At 40.4% G+C, this 27,014-nt stretch overlaps 2 protein-coding genes across 2 annotated transcripts; one reads left to right on the top strand and one right to left on the bottom strand.

Annotated features, from left to right (window-relative positions):
- The first annotated feature begins 4,917 nt into the window (after positions 1–4,917).
- lpar6a (lysophosphatidic acid receptor 6a) lies at positions 4,918–7,511 on the top strand. The gene has a single exon (XM_079353676.1). It carries the CDS (start codon positions 5,819–5,821, stop codon positions 6,884–6,886), a length of 1,068 nt encoding a protein of 355 aa, XP_079209802.1. The 5' UTR covers positions 4,918–5,818; the 3' UTR covers positions 6,887–7,511.
- A 9,296-nt stretch (positions 7,512–16,807) lies between these two features.
- Positions 16,808–22,462, bottom strand: nek3 (NIMA related kinase 3). The gene is made up of 13 exons (XM_079354446.1): positions 22,128–22,462; positions 21,693–21,783; positions 21,246–21,343; positions 21,064–21,147; positions 20,661–20,728; positions 20,463–20,549; positions 19,604–19,658; positions 19,183–19,383; positions 18,772–18,886; positions 18,148–18,300; positions 17,915–18,046; positions 17,721–17,838; positions 16,808–17,412 (listed from the first exon to the last, which is right to left on the bottom strand). Exons 1-13 carry the CDS (start codon positions 22,242–22,244, stop codon positions 17,346–17,348), a joined length of 1,386 nt encoding a protein of 461 aa, XP_079210572.1. The 5' UTR covers positions 22,245–22,462; the 3' UTR covers positions 16,808–17,345.
- Between the last annotated feature and the right edge of the window lie 4,552 nt (positions 22,463–27,014).

The raw sequence follows: 27,014 nt of genomic DNA, 5'->3' as shown, positions 1-27,014 counted from the left end.
TAAAAGTGGGACACTAATTAAACTTTCAGTTGGTCACGATAATATGAAGAAGAAAAAAAGATAGTGGTGAGAGAAGAGTTTATTTCAGGACAGCAGAACTACATTGCAAAAGTCAACTGAACTTTGCACTACACTGAATTTGCAGCAAAATGCATTTATTTGTGAGGAACAGTTCAATGCACTTGTTTGGAATAGTTTGCGATGAATAGTTTCAGCTGATGAAAATGTAGGCCTATGCATTTAAAACAAAAAAACTATCAGCGGAGAAAAATAGTCCATTCTTAATAGGGGGAATGTTTTTGGGGGATTATGAAGTGGAACAAAATAGAAACGCTCAAGTTAAGTTCAAACACTTTAAACTGAACCTCAGTTTAGCCCAGAATAATTCTGCTGCTCAATCGACTTTGTGTTCTCAAGTTGAACATACAGAATGACCCACAGTATTACTGCTTGAGACATAGTTTAGTCTAGGTTTAAAAATAGCACACCAGCCTCTGTGATAATGCTTTACATCATGAGAAATGTTTTGGATAAAGGAGAGCTGCACACAATCCTGTTGAGTTGTCTTTTGTAAGAAGTCGCTCTCTGTGACTCCTGTTCGGACTACTCATTGAGCAGAAGAGTCATTTCCTCACATCCTATCTGCACAACAGTATTTGGCTGCAATAATGTGCTAGTTCACTTTTTTGGGTTTCATACTTTAGTATCAATGAAACAGACATTCAATGGCTTTTGTTTTCCGCAGAAATAACTCAAATACCACTCTGCAGCTATTCAAGCATGCTTGTTTGACCCCTGGGAACATAATTAAAATCAGCGGTTATATAGTCTGATAGCTCAGGATGACAGTGTGCATTGAAACATGTTGATGAATGAAGCTGGAGAATGAAACCTCCTGCATGGCTATTTTTGGGCAGTGAAGAATTACTCGATTCATATAAACCAGGTTTCATCCAGAAAAGGGGAACGACCGTCGAGTTCTTTAAATTCCAAACATGGAGTTTGGCCTGGTGGTTACAGGAAACTGGACGACTCTGTCCATGTTGGTTTTCAATGAAGCAGAGCTTAACTTAAGACTTGTGGTTTAGGGTGCATACCATTTACTTACATGCAACACTGTGTGCTGAATTTAAGGCAAACAAACTGTCAGCAAGACTTTACATAAGCTACACAGGATCCAAGATAAATAGTCAGTGGTTCACATACACTCAGTGTCTTCTACTGTACCTTCAGTCATTTACCAGACGTGTTTGTCTTCAGTAACAAGCAGTTCAGATGTTTTAATAGTCAGTCATATCTATGGAAGCCCGAAGAGGACATGCGTCTATGCAGCTTATTTTACAATGTTTGATGAAAAAACTGTTGATGTTGTTGATGATGATTTAAACATCTTGTTTTGTACCCTGTGCATTGCCTCTGTGCACAGTGCCTGCCAGCTCCTTTGTCCAAGATGGTGGAAATATTCCAGGTCCGTACTGGTCTTGGAGTAACTCTCAGATAAACTATAAGTTGCTTTGGACAAAAGTGCTCCGTTAATTGAACTGTAGAATTTATTTTGCATGATAAGTACATTTCCATTTCACACAAAAGAAGGTGTGAAATGATTAAATGCGATAAGTTTCTTTTTTTTTTTCTTTTTATGTTACTGTGCTTGCAGTGAGTTGTTTCTGTGGTAGAGGATGCAATATTCGTAGGTGGGAAGTATTTGCTCAACAAAGCAGCCAAAAGCTATAAGTTGAAAAGGCAGTAGGTGTGAGTGGGAGCAACGTGACCTTTAACAAACAGCAGCAGCAGCAGACACTTTGAGTTCTTTTAATGTCTGGTTTCTCTTTCATGTCGTGATAAATAAAAGCATTAGATCTCTTCAGAGGCGACGATGAAAAAACATTGTCATCCTTACTACCTTTGTTGTGCTCATAGCTCATGTAGTCATGTGGTGTTTAAATCAGTAGTAAGAAGCATCCCGAGAAACAACGTGATACAATCCCTCTGAAGGTTGAAGTATAATGCTAATGCTAACTGCACAGGTTTAACCTGTAATTATGTTTACTCTTAGTCACATAGGGGCTCCTAAATCTTGTTTGGGGGATTATTGTATACAGAGGGGAGGGGGGACAGCGGGTGTGTATTGTAACTAATGTCTTGTGTCCTGCCTGTCTGTATACTGCTACTGGATGCCTTGAATTTCCCTCGGGATCAATAAAGTATCTATCTATCATCTGAAGTTACTTTAGATAGATACATAGATAGATAGATACTTTATTTATCTATCTATCTCTCTAAAGTAACTTCAGATGATAGATAACTTTAATTGAACTTCATCTCATATCTTTTAATGTATAAATGCAAAGGCTCTCTGCTACACTCTAGTCTTACCTTGCCTGAACCACTTCCTCCCCTGCTGTTCATATACCGCTGTGGTGAGTGGCTCGGGGTACTTGTTTTTTTATTCTTGTTTATTTTGTACAACGTTCATGTCATGAGAGAATGAACCGCAAGCAGGTTGAGATTATTCACACCTCTCTCATGCTCATATGAAGAAACCAATGTTTAGCTTACCTCAGCACAAATGCTGAAAACATTTAACCTTGCCAGCTGTTGCAAAGTTAAACTTGATGTAACAAAAGAATTGTGTTATTCAATTTTGTGAAACATGTTTGGTTTTTTTTAGATTTATTTTTGTGCTTTTGTATTTTATTTAACAGGACAATAGATGGAGTGGGTAATAAAAAATAAATAAAAAAAAGGACAGGAGCCACAGGTCGAATTGAAGCTACATGGACATACAGTACATGGGGGCACAACCCAACTGCTAGGCCATTTGCTTCCAGTCACATGTTTTTAGGTACACTGCTGATGGCCACTGATGATCATTGCACAACATTATTATGTCACCTACTACCCTTCACATGCCTTTCTCTCTTTTATTTTTAAAACCTTCAGTCTTGGCCTTGGGGCTGCCAGACAGTTTCCTGGCATTGTGAGAAATTTAACAGTCCAGGGATTTCGGGTGCATGTTTTTGTTTAGCGACCACATAGTTGCATGTAAAGAGCTTGTTTTTATGTGCTGGATGGAACTATTTTGCGAGTGAAAGACAATAGTTCAGGTTTTTCTATGTTCTCTGACATTTCACTCTAGCCTTGATGATGTTTATTTTGTGGTGAACTGACAAAGAGGGGCTCACTGTGCCATTAAACACCCTCTGTCTCTTTGATTCTCGTTGAGATTTTCCTTCATTTGTTTGGCTATTATTAGTAACTCTCTGAAGTCCAAAATGAACCATTTTTGGATCAGTGTCATGTTTCTAAACTACAACCCACGTGTTTGTATGACTGGGGTCAGTTTCAAAAGGGGAAATATTATGGTAACAAATACAAAAGAAAGAGAAGCGGTCTAATATTTGTGTTGTTAGTTCAGATGGGACATGAAAATGCAGCTTTGGCTGAGATACAATCTGTTATCTCCCTCTCAAGTATTTATTTACTCAGCGGAAACCCTCGCAGGTATGATACTTCCTATTTGACACTATGTTATACAGTCATAGTGACACATTCGAAGGTTTACAGTTTCCCTCACTACAAATCAAGAAGACGAGGGCACACAATTTGTCTCAGACTAATTATTTATAAACTCTACATTCCTCCCTACTAAGCTACTTCAGGCCCAACAAAAGGTCCAATGTTTTTACAGACTGCCAAGGAGGGGCTTTCTTCTTCTGGAGAACTTGAGTGCTACATACAGAGCAGAGAAGAGAAAGCTGTGGGCATGGACTGACAGAGGCCGAAAAGAGAAAGCTCTCTGTTCTGCCTCATTTCTGATGTAGACTTTCAGAAGAAAACTCTGTTCTCCTTAAGAAGGGCTGCTGCCCACACAGGCTGTCAAAAAAAAACCAAGGAGACAGTTCAATGTTCTTGTTTTTACCATTAGACCTGAGGAGGCAGTCACCTCATGCTCATGCGTTTTAGAACACTTCTCATGCACTTTGACCTCCTGCCATTATGAACAGCTTGACTGATAAGAGAAGAGGTTGAGTTCAATTTGAACACAATGCCACTCTGAGTTTTCCTATATTTTTCCTCTGTAAAGCTGTCACATGTTTAATAGTAGAACAATCAAAATGTAAACATACTTCATCACAAGTCAAACATTAAAAATCATTCTAAAGTAAAGACACACAAGCAGGAATTTTAGGCCTTTAATCTTCGCTCATTGCATAATCACAACTTGAGAGCTAGCCCTAAAGTATAAGATAGAAAGTTCTACGATGGCTCCTGTGAGGAACTTTCACTTTGAGTCAATTTGTCTGCCTTTGTCGACGAAATTGCACTTTGTATCTTTTTGACAAAAATGTCTGACCTTACTGTATTTTCAGTAAATTTTTATCATCCAGGGAGAGTCTTTGCTGTGAACTCTACTCCCAGGCGAGCAGTTTCATCCATTAATAACAAAAAGGTAAAACTCATCAGACTTGTAGCTGTTGTTCATGTTTGCTTTAGTAGGGTATATAGACGCTGAGTATAAACCTGTTTCATAACCAGCTAAAAACTCCTCCCAGGTGCTTCAGAGAAGTGGTATAGTTTAATATTGTAGGTGTATTTGTGCTTAAAGGATTCAATTTGCACTTAATGGTATGACAATAATTGCGTGATTGTTTTTTGCTCACCTCACTAAAGTCAGATAGGCTCTGTTTTTTTTCCCTTTTTTGAAACATTTAACCATAAATCAAAATGTGTATTTTTACAAAACTAAGAAATTCTTATAAATCTTCTCACTTCCCAAGTTGTTTTGGTGGATTCCTCCTTTAACTGTAAAGCAGCAGACAAAGGAGTAGGAGGAGTTGGATGGGAGGCAGTAGGAGGGGTTACTACAGCTGCTCTCCCTCCCACTCATAGTACAAAAACTGTCTGTGGTACCGGCACAAAGGAGATCCAGAGCTGTCTGAGCATAATGTGTGCTGAGTCAAAGCTCTTTAGGCTGTCAGAGGGAGAGACACGAAACAGACAGAGAGAGAGAAGAAGAAAGTGAGTGACTCAGTCATTTAGTAAAAGAAAAAGAGAGAGATAGAGAGAGAGAGGGGGGGGGGGTGAGTACAGGATACAGACCCTGGGGACAAACACACACATTGTTACACACGGACAGAGAGAGCACGCGCTCCACTCCAGCTTCAGTTGTGCTCCTGAGAAGAAGTCTGGTGGTTTGTGGGCAGGCCTGAGTGAAAGGTGGAAAGCTAATTGCAACTTTGCTACTTTTGGGACTCAAAAGGACAAAAACACAGGGCTGAGTTTTGACAAAGAGAAGGAGATTTTGCCATGAGGATGTCTCTCTAACGGATGTGAGTGTGGATATTTCATCTTAACTTCTGTGGACTAAGCAGCTGGCTGTATTGGAGGACTTCTTGAGTGAAGGGAGACACATGTAAATGACTGACTTATCTGAGTAAGTACTCTCAGCCTGCAACTTGTTGGGGTTCAGCCTTGTCAGAGACAAGCAGGGGGAGGGGAGGACACTCCGGCCTGGATCTCTGTCCTCTGGGAGGGGTCCTTTCAACATGAGGTAAACCCCAAATGACTACAGCAGGCAAAGGGATGAAATCACGTCAGCCATGTGCAGCAGCTCTTTTTTAACAGTTGGACAGTTGTGTTTCAAAGAAACCTTTGTGCCAATGGCCTGAACTACAGAGAGTGTATGAATGCTTCCTTGCTCAGGACTGTCTCTGATTAACTCTCCATTAATGGTGAATTAATTGCTCGGGGAAGCGCTTTTATCACAAAGATTTCACACAAAAGACCTCCTCATCCCTCCACTCTTTGTCTCAGAATGGAGAACAGCACCCTCCTGACTGACGCAGCAAACAACTCCTCCTGTGTCAAGAACGATGGGTTCAAGTACCCGCTGCAAAGTACTGTGTTCAGTATTGTGTTTGTTGTGGGACTTATCACCAATGTTGTGGCCATCTACATATTCACCTGCTCTCTGAAGCTGAGGAATGAAACCACCACCTACATGATGAACCTGGTGGTGTCTGACCTGCTGTTTGTCCTCACCCTGCCTTTGAGGGTCTTCTACTTCATCAACCAGAACTGGCCTTTCGGGAAAGTGCTCTGCAAGTTCTCTGTCTCCCTCTTCTACACCAACATGTACGGCAGCATTCTCTTCCTCACCTGCATCAGTGTAGATCGCTTTTTAGCCATTGTGTACCCTTTCCGCTCTAGGGGGATTAGGACCAAGAGAAATGCGAGGATAGTGTGTGTTGCTGTCTGGGTGCTGGTGCTCTCGGGGAGCCTGCCCACAGGCTTCATGTTAGACACCACTCATAGCAACAATAACTCTAACGCCACCTTCTGCTTTGAGAACTTCTCCTCCAACCAGTGGAAATCACACCTGTCCAAGGTGGTGATCTTCATAGAGACAGTGGGCTTCATCATCCCGCTTCTACTTAACGTGTTTTGCTCCATCATGGTGCTTCAGACCCTGCGTAGCCCCCAGACTATCAGTCGAGGGGGGAAGCTGAACAAGACAAAGATTTTGCGCATGATAATTGTGCACCTCTTTATTTTTTGTTTTTGCTTCATGCCCTACAATATAAACTTGATTTTCTATTCTCTGGTCCGCACCAAAACTTTAAAAGGATGTTTTGCGGAGTCAGTGGTCCGAACCATTTACCCAATAGCTCTCTGCATTGCCGTTTCCAACTGCTGCTTTGATCCCATTATTTACTACTTCACCTCAGAGACCATCCAGAACTCCATGAAGAGGAAGTCTCAGGTCAGCCGTTTGTATGACGTCAAATTCTCAGAGGCCCTGCAGTCAGAAACCAGCTCCAACCTGCAGTACAGCCTGAAGAATCTCAAAGCGAAAGTCTTCCACAATGAATCCTCAGTGTGACAGTGGGATTGCTACACTCAACATGAACGATATTGAAATCCTTCCATCGAAAAACAAACCTCCTTGAGACAATAGGAATGGATTTTCTTGGAGTGCTTTCTGGAGCACCTGCCAAAGAAGTATTATCTTCATCTCAGGGTGAATGTTTGGGCCTGCCGATGACAGCCTGGGCTCTGCAGTATTAATGCTACATGACCCTTTGTTCACATCTGTGGATCTGTTGTTACTAATTTCCCTTTCCTGTGGAATATACTGTAATTGTGTTAAGCACAATTACTCTGTCAGTGACCTGGAAGGGAATGTGATCACTGAGCAGCAGGACATCTGTGATATATTGAATGCTACATGTCTGTGTATATGTTCATTTCCATGGTAAGTTGTGGTGCTAACTTTAGAATATTATCTATTAAATTAACATAAAGTTATATCAAACTTTTGACTGTACAGGGCTCTGTTTTTTTCATTGTGACTCCCAAATAGGATAAAAAAGTGCCTCTTTTGTTGTTGTGGCATTTCTTTGTAGACTTGTTGTCTTCATTGACCATTGAATGCACTGATATACTTTAACTTACTGCACTCATGACACAGTAATGAATAAAAGTCATGTACTGTCTAAAACAAAAAATTGCACCTGGAACCTTTTGTCCTTTTTAAGCCTTAATGCTAGGATACATTATTTTCCTTCCTGAACCCTTTTCTTTTGTCTTTTTTTTTTTGTTGTAGAATAGCTGTTTACCTACATTTGTAAACATCATGAGACCACTTGACAAGCATGTGTTACCGTTTAACTGCTAAACCTCTTCTGTGATGTGTGTTTGTCCTGCATGCAAATGAGGGGGTGAAGAAGTGGAAGTAGAAAGTCTGATGGAGTCTGTCTATCTCCCTCTAGGGAGTGTCAGCTTCCTGTGTGGCAACCAGTGCTTGAGGAGAGGAAGTATTTATTAAAGGCATTTGACAAGCACACTATTCACAGTTTTAGGCAAACATTCGATAGAGTAGCATGTAAATGTGACATGACGCAGTGAGCAATTCCTCTGTGCAACATAATGATGATCAAACTGATGTAGTAGAGAAGATTTAAAGCGGTGGAGGGTCTTTTGTTTAACTTAACCCGGAGAGGAATTCCATTTTATCATCCCGTTTCCTCCTCCACAAGAACATGGTGTTTTTTTTATATCTTCACAGACGAGGCTGCTCCTCTTCTCCAGAACAGTACAGTCAGAACAGCTACACAATGAATCAGGATGCCTTTGATCAATTCAAACAGTCACGTAGCTTGAAATTATAATACATGTTCCCAAACCCTTTTGTGTTTGAAAAAAACATCAACATCAAAGTCTAATTTAAATGAAAGTCAATGTTAAACAGCCAGTCCTGCTCGTAGTATGCTAGGAAAACAGATGTGTGAAGTGTTTGTCCTGCTGTGCACAAATTTACAAGTGATCTGCCATCAGTGAGGAGTGCACACAGCGTGAGAGTGAATAACATGAAGCACATGGTGCTCTAACTTATTGACATAGCCTGAGGGTCGGTGAGCGGCTCTTTATTCATACCCCACCTATAACTCTGCTTCTCAGGCCATGTGAGTAAGTCAAGGACACGGTTAAAGACCCGGCTGTAGTGAAAACAAACAAGACCAATTCGACACTCAGGCAGTTTTTGTCTTGACCCCAGGAAGCCGTTCTTGCAGCTGAATCTTTAAGTGGATAGCTACACGACAGACGAGACCTCAGGACTGCTCTGACATCTTAACGTCTCATTTGAAGAAGATATCGCTGATTAAATTATGATAAATGTGTGACGCAGTCAGACGGCGTGTATTCAGTTCACAGTTATCAGACAGCTGTTCACGGCTGTTGTCATGTAGGTCAAAAGTCAGGGCAGAGACAGAAAGGGACAGACTGTAGTGCTGCCGTTCAAATGCAGTTTATATTGTGTAAAAACAATGGTCAACTTTTCACAACAAAATGTCATTCTTACTTAATACTTTGTCTGTAAGAACATTAATAAACACCTTCCTCATGATAAACCACTTATGTAATCAAAGAGTCTCTACCTTGTTCCCATTTCTACACTGAACTTGTGACACAACATGACGATCTGTATGCACTTAAGTATCATAGTTGTATGAGCTCTCCATATCAGAGATAGGACACCTCACGTGAGTCCAGCAGGCTCCTTTGCGTACACAACAGTTATCTAATCAGCCTGACCTTTCCTTCTCAGCAGGCTGCAGGGTGAGAAAACACAGACGCCGCACTGTTTGCCATCACATATATTCTGTGTTGCAATGCTCTGCTATTAAGTCAGAAAGCGGCAGGCATGTAGAGACGGGCCAAGGATCCGGGAAGCTGTATTGGTTGTTTTATTAGTAGGTGAATACCTAAGCGACTTCAACTCTTCCATTGCTTTTCTTATATATAAAAAAAATGTCTATCTATTTAGTTAGATTTCTCCAAAACAGCCTTGGATAAATGTTCAGACAAATAATTCATTTGAATTCAGTTACATGAGGTTACACAAAAATCATGTTTTGGTTAAGAAGCTGCATCTGTCAGGGACATCACGGTCAGTGCCATCGTTGGATTCTAAAAACAAGCCGGGAAGTGGCCTGTAACTTATAGCTTGAGGTTCCCCTGTGGTAAATCCAGCATGTTATCTCCACTGAACCTCTTAATGACTGCTTTGAAGTGCTGTCATTCCCAACTGACCGGAGATCCTCTGGTGTGTTGAGAACTCGTGTCAAGAGTAATTTCTGCCAGGGACCTCAGTATGTGTGTGCTTTCGGGGAAGAGGAGCTTGTAGGGTTGGGGGGTCCTCGTCCTCAGATTCACACCATAGCTCCAGGTCACATGATAAGGGAAGCGCCTGTCCTACTAAATGGATCGGGGGGGGGGGGGGATTAATCAACCATTTTCCCTGCATGGCTCACAGGATGAATTAAGGAGGAAATAGCCGTTATTACGCCGATATGGCTGCTGCTCATTTAAATATCTGCACGGTTTTCCCCCCATAACACCAGAATCCCCTTCCTCTTCTCTGTGTTTTTTTAATAGTACCACCTTGGTTTGGGGGTAAACAGGTATTATTTTCTCTCCATAAAACGTTAGGAATCCTCTGAGGGGGGAAAGATTATGTGCTTACAAGACAACTTTCCTGAAGAAGGCAATAAAAACACACAATGCAGGAGACAGAACATCACGTTAAATAATCATTAGTCAGGATGTGGTTAAACAAAAAACAGAGGACTCTCAATTAGGCTAGCACAACAGCCTCACTCTAAAATCGGACACAGTGCTGAACTAATAACCAGCGATGGAATGAGCTCGGTGTCTACAAGGAGGGAGGTAGGCTAAATAACTGCACCGACCACTCACATATAATCCTCCTTAACTCCCTGTCGCCTCAGTCCATAAACAGGCCTTATCAATCCCTGGAGGAGTTATTTGACCAGATCAGCTTTTGATTACATAACAACTTAGGAATGAAACAGAACGTATAAACAGAATGTTGATAACAAAAAAAAAAAAAAACCTCCCTTTATCTGGGTGACCTAGCTTATATTTTCAGAAACATGCTCAGGGGAAAAAAATGCTGGTTTCAACAACGCGGGCAAGAAATATAATTGTGACACTTTTCTACCACATTTCTTAAAGAGGGTTTGCACATTGCCCCTCAACGACTACAACTGAGATAAGTCACACACTCACGACATGTGAGTGTGTTTATAAAAAACCTCTTCAGCACACTTTCTTTGGGTATGTATTTCAATCTATAGAGAGCAGTTTATAGTTGAAATGATTGTGTTGCACTGCTCTTGTGTCTGTAAAGTGAAAGTCAAATTTCAACTGTTGCACACGAACCTGGCAAATAATGCTGTTTCTAAATTTGGTTCTCATTTAAAAGGAGAAGTGTAGCAATTACCTTTTTTTTACTTTGCATTGTGTGAGTGTGCGTGAGTGTGGGTATGATGAAACAACTTTACACGGAAATATCTCAGAAGTTTTCGATTTCTGTTTCTTGTTAATCGTATCGGGGTAGCCACAAGCCCAAGCATGAAATTGCATTTGTGGGAGGAGAGGTTAACCGTCCTTGATAAATCCCCCCCCCCCTCCCCACACACACACACACACTTATTCTAAACACAAACACTGTAAGTACGCATGAAATAAAACAGAACAAAGTATGATCTGCCTTTGCTTTTTATTCTGATCGTTTAAGCCTGACTTAAAACTGTATTACAGTCTGTTTGGGGGGAAAAAAACCGACTGTGTTCTGCTTGATGGGACAGGTTAGGCGTTCCTTAGCTGGGAGGCCTTCCTCTGGAAATGCCTGGGGATTTAAACAAAGTCTGAGCAGCCAATGTGAACACATTAATCCTCTCCTGCAGCCTCTAACCGGAGAGGACAGCCCACTGATGTGACCGACAGTCTCCTGAGAGAAAGGAAAGGTCACAAGGTCAAAGCTCAAATCAGCTACATTTCCACCATGTCATGTAAAAAAAATGTATCTTGTAGCAAATTATAGCGAAACTGATGGTATGTTTTATCTTTTAAAAGAATATGTGATAAACTTGATATGACACCTTATTAAGACATTCAAAAGTATTTAAAGGTAAATAATTAAGATGTTCGTTTATAGTAAGATTAACAATGAAAATGTGTATGGATTACAAAAGACAAAAAAAATAATTCTTTATTTTCTTCTTCTAATAATAATAGATAAATATCAGCCTCTGAATGGATATGAACCAAACTAATGTCATCATTTAAAGCCATTTTAAAGTGGCATGTTTTCACTTTTTAAACCTTTTCATTGAATGCTGACATTTACTGCAGCTCCTTAGCAATGTTGATACTTTATGTGTGATCACTATACATAGCTGTCTATAAGTCAAACAAATGTAATGAGCAGAAATTAAAGAACTGATCAGCTTGAACCAAAGACTGGACTACACCTATCAAGTTTTATACAGCGGCTTTGCTAAGCACCTGGCAGGATTAGCGATACTCAGGCGGAGCACAGTTTCGTAAACAAATGCCCATGGCAGCCTCCCCGGCACAGCCACACATAAAAGCTGACGCTTACAGGTCAGCCTTGAGGTCAGTGTGTTCCCCATGAGGAATTTCTAGAGAGCCTCTAAGACCACACAATACTCTCCCTCTCCTCCTCAGCAGAAGTCTGTCTCCTTTAACTGCACACACAAAAACGCCAGTCTTAATCCTGAGTGAGGGGGAGTCCTCTTCTGCTGAACAGACTCATGCCCAAAAGCCACAACTTGTCTTCACACACAGAATGCTGACGTTTCCTTCACGTGTTATTTTAATCATACAAATGTTTTCACCCAAAGAGAACATGTTCAAACTTAAAGATGGCACGCAGCAAATACAACCTCCAAATCCTTTTGACCCAGACTCCTGTAGAGAGGAAGACCTCTAATTTATTGGCACTCTGGCCTCAGGGTGTGAAAGACATGGCTCATTGATACCCCTGAGGTTATCTGCAACGCCTAAAAGAACACACAATTAGCTTCATGTAACACTCAGATAAGATCAAGATAATTCTTGATCCCCCCCCCCCCCCCCCACTATAATTTAAAACATATTTTATTTTACTTTCCTTGTATTGTCTTCTCTCCTCCTTAAGTTGTATGAATACAAAACATATTTAGACCACACTGGTTTTTTCTTGAGACATTAAAAAATGACATAGTTATCAAATCACTGCAGACATCACTGTGATCAATAAAATAACTGTTGAGTTCACTTTTAAGCTAAAAGAGTCCAAAAAGAGATTTCCAACCCACATTAGAGAAAAATGGAGGCAGATGGCTACCTCAAAAAAAATTTAGAAACAGTTGTGGAAAATGTGTTGGCAATGACTCAATGACTATAATATAAACTGCATGTGAATGAGTAACAAAAGGACCGGAAACATCATACGTGTGGTTTTAAATCTCTCAAAATCGCACACTTTCAGCCTACCATCACTAACATTTATAATTAGAAAAATTTCCAGTGATGCAAATAGTGTTATGAGAATTTGAAAAGCCCCGGTGAAAAGACTGATTATTCCATCTTGACTCATCCTTCTTTCTTTTTATACTTGTGCTGTTTTTATATTCTTAATAATGAGACACAAATAAAGACTCCACAGTTATTACTAGAACTCTAACCCTCCCCACATTGAGTCATATCTATAGTTTCACAAGCCATTATGTCAAGATCTGTGTGTGTATCAGCTGAAGGGATTCACAAGCACAGCTATGAATGTACTTTCTACTCTGTCACAAGAGAAAAGAGGAAGATTTTATGCCAGATTTTTTACACCCTGCTAACAGTTTGTTAAGTTCCCTGAAAATTTGCAGCTGCTACTGTGACAGTTTAAGTATGTGAGCTAACAAAAAGACCGCAAGATGAGTGCTGCGAAAAGAAAGAATGAGCTGACAAAAAGTTCACACTTATCATGTTTTATTTTACTTTAACAGAATTATGCACGTCTTATTTTATGCAAAAGACATTTTAAAGTAACTGACTAAGAGGAACACCTTAAGGCTTGGCCCAAAATTGTGTCTGCTATTGATCTATTATTGGCTAAAAGGAAGGATGGCAAAGGGAGTGGGCGGCAGACCCTGCCTAAAGGAGGGTCGAGCCATTAGAAGATAAAAATAATGTGAGCCACAAACAATAGCTCAGAGTTAAAAACTGTAAATGACGCGATAAACCTGCACAGTGCTGTCACCGTTTTACACTGTTCTACTTCTCGTAGCCTGGGATCCAAATTTAACCGTTCCTGACCTTTTTATTTGAAATGGCTGATGAATTGTGGCGTTCCACCACAAACCCTGCTCGGCCACGCCAGTCTCTATTGTCTGATGCTGAGCAGCACAACACTGTCAAGAGACAATGGCGGGTCACTGCAGAGGGCTTGAAGTAATCATAACAATGACAGCTCCCATATTTATAGTTGCAAAGAGACTCCCGACTGCAGCGCCTAAGTGCTTTGTTATTAACAGGAAGAGCTTCTCCCCGTGAATAATAAACAGCACTTCTCGTTACTGAGTGAGTCATGGTAGCAGGTTTCATTGTTTCCTTCACTGTGTAACTGATACCATTGAGACTATGAATGTCTTCTCAAGGTTTAAATACAGTCCAGACACTACAGTACCAGAACATTTGAAAGAAAAAGTAACAAGAAAAGGTAAAAACGTGTTTAGAGGAAAATGTCTTTCTAGGCATCCGAAGCCAGACAGAGATCAGTGGGTCATCGTGCATCTGCAGAGCGCTTCCTGTGTGATTTGCTCATAAAGCAGGCAACCCAAACAGGCAGTGTGACCGACGCGCAGAAGGGGAGTAGAGATTGCTGCAGATAACAAGTGTCGATATTTCATCAAGAGGTGATGACAAAAGCTGAGGGTCGAAGTGTGCACACAACCTCTCCAGAAAAAAAAAAGACTTAATGAAAGGTGTTTTAGGCCTCATATGATAAGAGAGGAAGTTGATTGTTTGCAATCAGGCCAGCAGGACAAGCAGGAAGAAAATCAATTAAACTCTTCAGATAAGATGTCGGCAGAGGACTAGAGATGCAACTTAACTGTGAGTCTCTTGTAGATACTGAAACAAAGGATGTCACACCTTTTAAAAGTCAGATGAACATAGAAAGAAAAAGAGGAAATGGCACATGTGAGCAACGTCAATCAGTTGCACCATTGTGCCGGCTTACATCACTTTCTGTCGTGCTCAAATCAGCGAGTAATAACATCAAACTGATTCAAGCTAAAAGCTGCATTTGGACTTTGACCTCACAAACACACACTGAACACTGGAGAGCTGTTCAGATGAGCCGTTCATTCAAAGAGAAATTTCTTCTCTGACCCATTTATAGCCATTGAGATACAACCGACACAACTTCACATCCTTCCTGCAAGAGGAAGCCCCTGTTCATCTGCTCGTTTGACTCAATATTTTCTAAAGCATAACTTCATAAAAGTGTTCAGTCAGGACTTCTTTTAAATCAGGCCTTTCACCTTTGACCCAACTGTAAACGGACAGGACAAAAAAACAGGAACACCTGCCAGACTTCATGCTAACCAGTAGACCTGCAATAAATCACAGATTTCTTTGGTTTGTTTTGGTGCATTTACCGTTTGTACTACTTTGTGAAATTATACTTCAATAAAGTTATTGTCCAGCAATACAGTTTGTGATGCTCCATGTCATTAAGACAAACCATGGCTAATCTCAATCAAGGTTTTACATCACACACACATAATGCATTTTTTTTACATTACATTACACATGTGCACATACACATGCACACAAACACACACACACACACACACACACACACACACACACACACACACTGAGTTGCTTGTTCACATACAGTATGTCCCTCAGAGCAGGAGGTTAGACCCGTTGAACGTTATAGAGGTGTCAGGGTGCAAGCCATGACATGCAACTGACACTCAATGATGGCGCACAGACAACAAAGTGTGACCCTGTGATGTAAGATGAACAAGTTTCATTCGGGGAACAAAGATTGTATCACACGGAAGACGATTAGGGCCACTGAAAAAAAAAAAAACTTTTTTTTTTTTTTTTTAACTGCCTGTGCTTTTAATGCCAACTCACACCACGTAGCAGTTTGATACACATGATGTCAAGCTTTCTGTTTATACTCCCTGAACACCATGAACTTCAGCAATTTAAACACTCTTTTTTTTTTTTTTCAAAAAAAAGTCCCTTCATAATGTAATCCCCATTATTCCTTCCATGCAGCCCAGACTCGTCTGATTCATTAAATGGCTGAGCTCTAAAAATGCTGACTAGTTTTTTTTTTGTTTTTTTTTAAACGGTCCTATCTTCAGGACACAGCGTGGTGGTGTTGTAGCTCAGCTACGCTCCACCACTCTGTGTCTTTGCTAAACATGGACATCTTTGGAGGTACAAAGGAAGCATAATGAGAATAAAAACAGCAAGGGGGCTGGAGTGTGAGCCCTGGAGGGGGATTCAGTGTGACTCTGAGATAAGGGCTAAGCTGCGGCCCAGGGCTTCCTCAATAAAACGCATTATGTGCAGATATCACACAAGACTCCAAAATGGCAGGGTCCTCCTGTCAGCCAATCAAACGCTTCATTCTCAGGAGGAACATTAGCAGCAGGATAATCCATCCCTGATGTGACTGTTGGTGAATCAGCACCACTATGGTTTTTGTTGACTCGAGGGTCTGTATTATCTGCATCCTGTTGAAACCCCAAACGGTCATGGGTGTGGCTTGCTTTCTGTTTTATGCTTACCAAATGTCTGGTTAGACTTCTATTCCTCACCAGCCAGCTTTTAGTCTGGGAAAACAAATACAGTAACAGGCTCTACATATACCCATATATTAGATGTCTTTTTGCTCTGCAGGGGGGCCAAAATCAAGAACACAGTCCCTTCAATTTACTCCAGACAAGGGAGAGAACTAACTGATTCATCTAACCACATCTTATTTTACTCACGAACGATGTCAACTCCACCTAGTGGTACATAATCAGCACTAACTGCAGGAAACAGCAGCTCTGTCATCTCCTTGTGTGCAGCACTGTGGTCAGAGCAAATTAAAAATAACACAGCGGCTAAAGGGTTTGCTAGTGTCTTATCAAAAGAATAAAAGGAAAAGAACACAAATGACTGACCATGTTTAGTCTACTTTTCATATTGCAGAGGAAGTAAGACATCAAAAGACGCTCATGATGTTGTGACCCCATGGAGAGCCAGCTGCTCAGAGTCTAATATTTCCTGCTTTCCCGACAGGCCGAACAGAAGCCTCCAGACGGATTCAATCTACTGGGAATGTTATCGCTGGTAATGCGACCAGTACACAGCAGATGTTCAAATCAAACGGGAGACGAAAGCACACACCCACAAGACAAACATCTCTGTGAAAGAAGAGGTTTATGACAACAAGCTGGACAAATGTATTTCAAATGTCAGTGTTTTATTGAAGCAAAGCAACACGTTCATAAATATCAGTGCAGACTATACACATTTTGATATAAAAAACAAAAACCTTGGGTGCGGGTAGCCTAGTAGTGGTTAGTGTGCTTGCCCCATGAATGGAGGCTGGAGTCCTCAAAGTGGGCAGGAATCTGACTTATGGCTCCTTTTCCCCCTGTCATTACCCACTTTCTCTCTCGCACTCATTTCTGACTCTATCCACTGTCCTGTCTCTCTAATGAAGGCATCAAAAAAAAAGCCCAGAAAATAAAACTGTAAAAAATGAAAACTGCCTGAGCAAAACTTGTGATTGTCAAGTTGTATAAAACCCACAGTAAAGAGTATCCTCATTTATCAGAGGGATACTTAGTCGCTCATTCATCAATGAAATGTTTGTGGCGAGTGAAATCAGTTCAACAGAAAAATAGTCATAAATAGCAGCGACCCTGTAGCTGTGTACATTCAGAGGAAATGAGTCTTTAGTGTTCTGAAACCATTTTCTCCACTTCATCAATCCAGTCACATGGAGAGTCCTCCTCAAAGTCTCTGTGAGGAAAATACAAATACACAACTGTCTGAGTTTGTTCTCACACATACAAGAGGGCACAGAAACGAGTTATACAAATGAAGTATCTTCAAAGCCCCTTTTTTTTTTTAAACTCAAAAACTCAATTGCAGGTAGTAAGGCTGACATCATGTTTCATTTGGGGCTAGTTCCCCTTAACATACCATTAAAACAAAGGACTTCTTCATATTTGTCCCTCTCTGTCCGTATGATATGATGGCAGTCAAATAAGATAAAGTGTTCTAGTCCATGGTAATATGGTTAAAAATCCGTAGCCTGTGAAACTTACGTGTCTTCGTCATCAGATCGAGGAAGCAGTCGGCCCTCATCCACTGCTACCTCCAGCTCCGGACCGTCGGTGTCATCACCCTTCGGCTGAGAGAGGGGTCCCACCAGAGGGTCCTCATCTGAAAAATGAATCCACAACACTGCACTTGACAAGTTACTTGGACTAAAATTAGATTTATTTAGAAAACAACATACCTCCTTTGTTGATCAAAAAGGTGCTGAAGGCTCTTTTCAGCTGAGCTTTCTCCAACAGACTCAAGAGCCTCTCAGGAGGATCGGTCTGCCATCGTCTCCTCTGCCGGCTCTCCTCGGGCTCCTCCGACGCGGCTGGAAAAACAGCGACACAAGTGACACTTTCAGAGACTGTGCAATGATGTAAAAATGTTACGATTTGTTTTACTAAAAATGAAGAAGTGAAGATGGTGAACCTGTGCTGGACTGAGTGGTTGATGCCAGGCTGTCGGATGAGATGAGGCTGGCGTTAGCCAACATGGTCAGCAATGTGTCTGAAGGCTCAGCCGCCCACTGCTTTCGAGGACCCGGTTCCCCGCTTTCACAGTGAGCTCCAGGTGACTCCACACCTTAGTTCAAATGTTACTGAAGGGTTATTTTATATGTTTAAAATGTCTTGTTTACATTTCTAATCTGTTGAAATGCATGGAAGACATTTTTTTTAAATGTTTTGCAAATCTCTTTGCAAGACATTTTCCACCAGATAGTGACAGAGATTTGCTCATGATTGTAAAGATTTGTTCAAATTTGAACGAGAACGCATCGTTGATTTTCGCTTTTCTGTGGTTTGATTTTTAAATCCTCCTTCCTTTACCTTCCCTAGATAGATATCTGACATGATTATAAAACGTCTTAGATGATGCTTTGTTTGTTTCGTTAGCTCCTTCTAATGTACTTGGAGTGACTGAAATAAAAACATGCAATCCCTATAGAACAGTGATTCTTTGTCACATGTATTTATAGTTTCAATCTCCACAAAAATGTCAGTTATGTGTTTCAGAACAGCAGCGGCACATCCTTTTTTCCCCCCTAGACTCTACCTTCAAACGTTGAAGTTTTTATTAAACTTTTCTTTCCCAGAAGCTCAGCCACCTTCTGTCCCTCTTCCCTATTCCATCGACCCGCACGCCTCCCCTGTCGCTCCGTCTCTATCTCCTGTAAAAGATTCAAAGCAGTGCAGTAAATCAAACGCACAACACAAACTCAGCGGCCATCTGAACCAACAAGCAGCATGTCAAAGGTCAGATTCCATGCAGGGTCGACCCAGCTGGGGGAGTTGTGTAAGAGTTGAAATTCTCACCTCAACACCATGTTATGACAGAATGTCTTCATGATGGATGGCCAGCTATAAAATCACTTAAGGTTTAACTGCTTGAGTGACTGTCACCAGGCTGCAAGCTCGACCACAGTGAGCTGCACTTTCAAAGAGCGCAGGTGTGTTTGGTTTTTACCTGAGAGGGCAGATGTGTGCGCAGCAGTCTGGAAACACGGTGGGAGGTGAGGATGGTGTGCAGGGATGGCCGGTCTTTTGGGTTTGTCTTGAACATCTGTTTGATCAAATACTGAAGCTCATAGGGCAGGTGCTTGGGGAGGGGAGGGTACGCACCCCGACACACCTTCAGAATTAGACTCTTCCAGCTGGAGGCCTGGAACTGAACACAACAAGGAGGATCGCTGGGACAACAAACCCCAACTCAACATCTGAGCCAAAAAAAAATAGAATACACTGCAGAAAAATGAACTTAGCTGACGAAAATGGGCCTCTACTGTTCTGAAACAATGCTTCGTAGAATCTCAGTGAGATACTACAATAAGAACAGAGGAGGGCCACACTCAAACCCTTGCTACATGGGAAGAGGGGGCATGGCATACCGGGTGTCGCAGGGTGCAGAGCTCGTAGAGGACGCAGCCCAGAGACCACACATCACTACAAAACACACAAACAAAGACACTGTTATTCATTCACTGCAGACATGCGTCATGTACTGGGACAGTCCGAGCTATACAGCACTGGTTAACCCGTACATGAGTTACATAAGAGAGAGAGAGAGAGCACAGACATGCATACATTGGCACAACACCCGAGACGGCAAAACGACAAGCAGTGTGGTCACAAGCTTTGTTGATGGAAATTATTGGAATCACACAATGAGTAAAAATTTTAATTCTTGGAAGATCACGGGATTGTTATATGGTTACATTAAAAAGCTGGCCTGTACTCCCTTCTTCAAGTTCAGTCAAGTTTTAAATATCAAAAGTTTCCTGATACAATATCATTTTTAAAGTTTGGAAAACTGCTGCAGCTCTTAACAATGTAGATACATACATGTATGCAGGTTGTATATATTGGAACAATGTAGTGGTTCAAATGCACATTGTTTTGACTATTTCATTCTGAAATATAATAAATAAGCAATGCTGTTGTGTTTCTATACAGTCATGACATTCATGCTGTCAGGTTTATGGTAATACGCTGTATGCTGTTCCTGTTTCCCCCTCAGGTTTGTTTCCTGTTCGAAGACTCTATTTCTCTTTTGGAGGGGGGATATAAAGATGTTTCTATATATGGGTTACTTGATAAAAAGGCAATAACATATGTCTAGAAATATGAATATGCTGAAGGAAGAAGTCTTCCTCAATTCACAGATACAGGCCGGGATAGTAGCTGTTTGTATGAATCTATGAACGTCTCATATTTATTTTATTTAACCTTGTAAGCAGACATGCTAACCTCTTATTGTTATATGGCTTGTTGTCCCAGATTTCTGGAGCCACATAATACGGTGTCCCCACATATGTATGAGCGTAGGCCTTTGAGCTGCAAAATAATGACAAAATACAGTCAATGTTCAGTTTCAACAGCAGCAAATGAGGCGCCGTGTGTTCACCTCAAATAGGAAAATTAAACGCTGCCTTCGTCTTCCTGTACCTGTTCAGAATACATGCCGAGCCAAAGTCCCCGAGCTTGATTGTCTCATTATCTGTCAGAAAAATGTTCTAGGGACGGAAATGAAGAAGAAGTGATGACTTAACATGAGGCAGAAATTAGAGCAGCCAACCATGGCAGAAGGATGATATTATGCATTAGCAGGATAATAATGTTTTGATCTTATCTCGATCAGCAATTTCATCGTTGTTCATTTCACTCCGCAGTGCTCTCGCTGATGAGATTCTATCAACATTCATCCAAGCAATAAAATAAATTATCCACTTCTTCTTCTGATTCAAAGGACACAAACAACATTTGAACGTCCTCACAATGTTAGTTCTATGAACAGGAAACAGGATCTTTTGACACGTTCAATTATTATGACGTCTTGAAAGTACTGTACCTTTGACTTCAGATCTCTGTGCAAAACCCGTTTATTGTGGATATGCTGTGCAGCAGAACACATCTGAGCAAACCACCTCAAGATCTACAAATGAACAAGATTTAAATGAAAAACAAAGTTCTGAAGTGGAACTAAATATTAGCATACAACTTCAGAAAAGCCTCCTGTAATCGAACACCTACATCATCAACACAGAACTTTGTCGCTTTCTGCCGCTGAATCTTCTGGAGCAGGTCTCCTCCACTGCAGTACTCCATAACAATCCACAGGAGGTCATCAGCTACACAAATACAATCACATTCACTTTTTAAAATGCAAACAATGATAATTAATCAATCAATCTTTATTTGTATAGCGTCAATTCATAACAGCCGTTATCTCGAGACACTTTACAAAAGCAGGTAAAGGACCTTACTGTTTGTCTGTTAACATTAACAAAAGAGCAGGTAACAAGACCATGCTCGTCATTATGTTTACAAAAGCAGGTAAAGGACCTTACTGTTTGTCTGTTAACATTAACAAAAAGCAGGTAAAGGACCTTACGTGACTTACATGATGTCAAAAAAGATTCCAAGATGTCTCGTGATTTGTTTGTTTTTTTTATTTAAAAGAGGATTATGTTTGAGTACCTTCCAATGCTTCTCTAAAAGCCACGATATTTGGATGTTTCATTCTGGACAGCAGCACGGCTTCTCTCCTTGAAGTCAATTTGGACTGATTCTATAAAAAATGGAAATATAAGCATGAATACACTAGTCTCCACTGAATGCAAATCATGTCTCTGTGGAGGCAACAATCTGGTAGGTTATCAGCCCAATGCAAATAACAATTTACAAATCAAACTCCCTGCTGTAGACAACAGTCTGGATTACAGTTTGCAGCAGCAGTGTAGTTTTTAGGATTGTGGAAATCATATTTTGGATATTCATGACACAATTTTATCACAAATGTGATTTTGACTTTCTTTCTCTCTCTCTCTCTATCTGACTTTCTGTTTTAAGCGATGAGTGCAGGAGCTGCTGAAATAACTCCAGTACTACATCTCTTTCTTAGTTTGCACATACCTTCGGAAGGCGGATTTCTTTGACCACATATTGATCCTTACTGCTTTCACAGCGGACTAACAAAGCCCGACCGAACGAGCCTTCCCCGATCACTTTCTGGACTGAGTACCTGTCCATTGAGCACCGTTAACAAAAAGGACACGAAGGCTGAAAACAATAATCGATATCTATAGATATATCACGTATAGCCACAGACAGTTTATGCGAAACACTACAGGACGTGTTGAAGGGTTTTATCTTCAGTGCACATGTTAAATCTTTGTGTATAATGATGAAGGACCAATGAATAAATAAAAAAACCACTCCTGCGTTGAGCCAATACTTCCGTATTATTGTATGACGTAGCAGGGAGATTTACAAATTGTACTGCGAGTTATCGCCGCTGGGTGGCAGTAGATGATCGAGAAAGATCAAGAGTCACGTTTAATTTGTTGTTATTCTTGAATTGTATTTCAATTCCTTTTTTTGAGCTTTGGCTATGTAAACGTATGTGTCCAATTAAATCGAGGCATTTAAAACTTTATTACTTATATTGCCAGTGAACTTTTTAAAATATAAAACGCGATGAAGCAATACCCAGTATACACCACGTGACTATTTAAAGAAAATCTGATCCTTGCAAAGTCAGAGCCCGGATAGCTCAGTCGGTAGAGCATCAGACTTTTAATCTGAGGGTCCAGGGTTCAAGTCCCTGTTCGGGCGAACGAAATTTTAGATACCTCTACACGGAACAGACACCAGAGAGAGAAAGGAACAAGTTTGCAGTCCTGTATCGGGTTTAAAAGTCTATCCTCTCCTGAAAGTTGTGCTTTTAAGTTTACTTCACAGGTGACCTACATCGGACCTGAACTGTTTAGTGCATTAGGCAGCTGCTTTAAATATGATCAATGATAAAGCCTCCTTTTCTTTTCCTCGTCACTTTCTGGAGGGTCTTCAAGCACTTTTTTGTTCGTTTACCTGCTAACAAAAGCTATTGCGTCATTCTAAGACTTAACATCTAATGCTGCGGAGCCCGGTTCGACTATATGTTAACCTCCAGTCACGCTCTCCTCTTCTCATCTTTCTTCATTATTCTAAGCCAATCGCGTCGCCCCATTTCCATCTTTCCTCAAAAATGTTAGCCAATCGCGTGGCTGGCTTTCCATCTTTTGCTCGGAGCCAATCAGAAGCTGGCATTCCAATCAGAAACTAGAATCTTTCCTCGGCATCCCGCAGTTTTTTGTTCTTTACCTGCTAACAAAAGCTATTGCGTCATTTTAAGATTTAACACCTTATGCTGCTGAGCCCGGATAGCTCAGTCGGTAGAGCATCAGACTTTTAATCTGAGGGTCCAGGGTTCAAGTCCCTGTTCGGGCGGATAAAGTTTTAACTAGATAAAAAAATCAAAAATGGTGTTTCTGTGTATAAGTAGGCTACGACAGTGAACTATGTTGCACAATCTAAAGAGTTTTCATTTCCTGAAAAACACAGCTTGAGCCCGAACTGATCATCTTTGGTTTTAACCATCATGATGACACTCTTTTCACAATAAAACATGATGCCACACTGTGCATCATAAGTATAGCAGATTTGGAGCAGATGTTGTCACCCAGCAGTGTAAGACACAAGATAACGTTGTAAGTTTTCATGAAATTGTTATCAAAACTACCCCTCCCAATATTCACTCAGTCCGTTTAGCTGTTTTTGCAATGCAGTGAGAATTGAGTTCTTACAAATGTAAGATTCAGACCTAACATTTATTGGAGTTGGAAAAAAAAATTATGTATTTAAATTCATTCATTCATTTTTTTTAAATCAAACATAAAACCAGTGGCAGAGGAGAATGTATACAAATATACTTTATTTAAATATTAACTATGTTTTTCCAGATTGCTGTTGGAGGTTTACAAACGCTCAACAAGTGTCATCCTTGTCCTCTCATAGTGTAGTTAGATCACTTTGGCTGTTGTATCTGAACTAACATGTGTTGTTGATTTGGTTCAAAGGTTTTCCAAGAAGCTACTGAAGAAACCCCCTGACTCTGAGCGGGACTTCATAAAGGTCAGTATGTTCTCTTTCATTTCTCTCTCAAGAGTTATTTTGATTGTCTTACTTTTCTACAAAGTATTGGTATCTATAGTATATCATGAACTTGAGCAACAGCAGCTCTGTTGTAATCCTGAATGTTTTGTTTCTCATAATGACATCATTCTCTCATAATTATGAGACAAAGTCGTAATTGCCATGAACAAAAACATTACATTTTTATTTGTTTTTATTTATGAGATAAGATCCATTTTCAATGCAAATGATCTTTACATACCAAATCTAATAACATGCTTGCTGTACCTTGTGTACCAAAAAAAGTAAATGTTTAATGATCAACAGCTGAATACAGACACCGTTTTTTACGGAGTTTAAAAGGAGAAAGGAAATCTAAGTGAAATCAAAACATAAATAAAGGAACATTATTATCTGATTAGGGTTATCTTTGGATCCAAATGTAAGTAAAAGCTGCAGTTACCCCATTTGTCCAGTAGAAAGCAGAAGAACACAAAAACAAGAGCATGGAAACAGGCATCTGATCAAAGAGTTTATTGGGCATTTTCACATTGCATTCATTTCACTTACCTTCTTAAATCCATGTGAGAAACAGACAACATGCTGGTACCCATGTTCTAATAGACCTGTTGTATTTTCTGTGTTCATGAGTTATTTTTCTCTGGTATTCAGAAAGTTGTGAGATATTTGGGGACTTTTACCACAGGACTGCGCCACATGCGGAATCTGTGGTAAAATACAGCACAACCTGTGGTACAGTCATGATGTCCTGAAATTCCACACACGTCTCAGGATACCAGAGAAATACCAGAGCACATTGCCACAGGAATAGCTACTTAAAGAACTCGAGGAAATGACCTCAAATCTTAGGGTACCATGTTACATAGGAAACGGTGCATTTTACCACTGGGAACTTGTTGTTTGACAGAAAAGATCTATGCCACTATTTGATCAGTTATTTTTGGACAGGTAGCGTGCAGTGTTTTGTGTCATTATATGAAGCATAAGGTTTTAACCCGACATTTGCAAACGTTTATTCTTGTCCAAACATATTGGGTGGAGTGACTCTATTAGGCAAACAATGACTGGTTTTCTATGAGATGGGCTGCCTGAGCCTCTTAAATATAGAACTATTTTACATCATTGTTGGTTGGCTTAAACAGGAGTTTAAAGTTGAGTCAGTGGTTACTGAGGATTAAAGGATCACATTTTTTAATAGGAACTGAAGTACTGTTTTCTTGAAAATGGATACCAGTGTCCAGAGAGCTGTTTGAAGATGGCTGGAAGAGTTCAGCTGGGATGACATGTAGGGGACAATTGGTGCACTTTATATGAATAATATCTACTTAAACATATTGTAGGAACATAGTTTTAAAAGAGCTTTCAAGCAGATCTAGAGTCCAATGCACACAAGCCTTTGGTGAAGGATAAAAGAATCAGCTTCTCCTCAGAGGTTTTCTGTGCTGCAGAGGCTGGAGAGCAGAGTTTATTACACTGAACAGAAGTTCTGTGTTGTGACAAGGTTTAGATATCAGCTCAGCGTATGCAGCTCCGCATCTTCTCTGCAATCATATCTTCCATTACAGCAAGGCATGCATAGGGTCGGGAAGCATTTACATTCTGTTGTCTGTTGAACTCCCCCTCGATCTGTTTCCTGAGTGAAGAGGATATGAAGTTGGATTTTTATTTTTTTTTTTTAATAGTGCAACAGAACTTCATTCAGGGACATCATTCGCTATTGAATGGGAATTGTGTCATCTTTCAAGCTTTGAAAAGCTCACAGTACTTTGTTTTATACTTTTTAAATGTGCCAAAAGGTATGATTTCAGCTCCCTGGAAATGGTGGATAGTACTTTTGGTCTTTGAAAAACATAAAGTTGCTGTTGCCAGGTCTCACCCAGACTTATTTTTACTGCGTGAGATTTAACTCCTATTGAAGTATCTTGAAAGGTGATGCCAACCTGCGTCCTATGGTTTTTTTCATTGAAGCAAACCGCACACAGGAAGACATCTGTGGGAGGATACCTAAGCTTTTCCACTCCTGCTTCTTTCATCGGATCCCTTGGTGCCACTCTTCTCTAACCAGAAAAAAAAAAACTTGGAAGAGAGGATAGGAATAAGTGGTTAAAAGGAGGAGTGAGAGAATGAAGAGAGCATTTGAGATTTTGATGTTTAATCCGTCTTCTATAAGGAAAAATTGGCAGATGGTATTGCTAAAGTGGTGAGGCGTATATAGCCCACAGGTTTACTTCATAGCGGATCTCAGAGAAGACAGGTACGGAAACAATTTGCATTTCAAAGCATGAAAAAAAGCACCACAGAGACCTATCTGGGTGTGGCTTGAGTTGCATCATATTTACTTCGTAAAACTATGAGCCAAAAGATTTTTCTCCCATCCTGTATTAATTTATGACCTAATTAGGTAAATACAAGTTTAATAGGCTGGAAGCTATCATCATGCAGGTACATCACTAATAACTGCAGGCTCCAACTGAACATTGATCTTTATCGTTCCAATGTTTGAATATCAACTTCCCTTGTGATGCCCTGCATGGCGATGTTACACTCACACAGATGATTTTTATTTATTTATTTATTTATTTTAGTTTATCATATGATCAATCAATATTATATTATATTTATATATTTTAGTTATTCTGAACATACCACTTCTGGTTGGCTGTTGAACAACATTGCATGGGTAGGATAAGGACAAATAACACCATGCTATTGTTATTTTGCACAGAAAGAATTTCTTCAGTTCAAGGAGGAAAAGTTTAGGTCTAAATAATTGAAGGAACAACACCTTCATTTGGTTCCCGGGACCTGATACGTTGTCACACTATC

This window comes from Symphodus melops (genome assembly GCF_947650265.1).
Source record: "Symphodus melops genome assembly, chromosome: 10".
NCBI lineage: Eukaryota > Metazoa > Chordata > Actinopteri > Labriformes > Labridae > Symphodus > Symphodus melops.
This window is presented reverse-complemented; position numbering and strand designations above follow the sequence as displayed.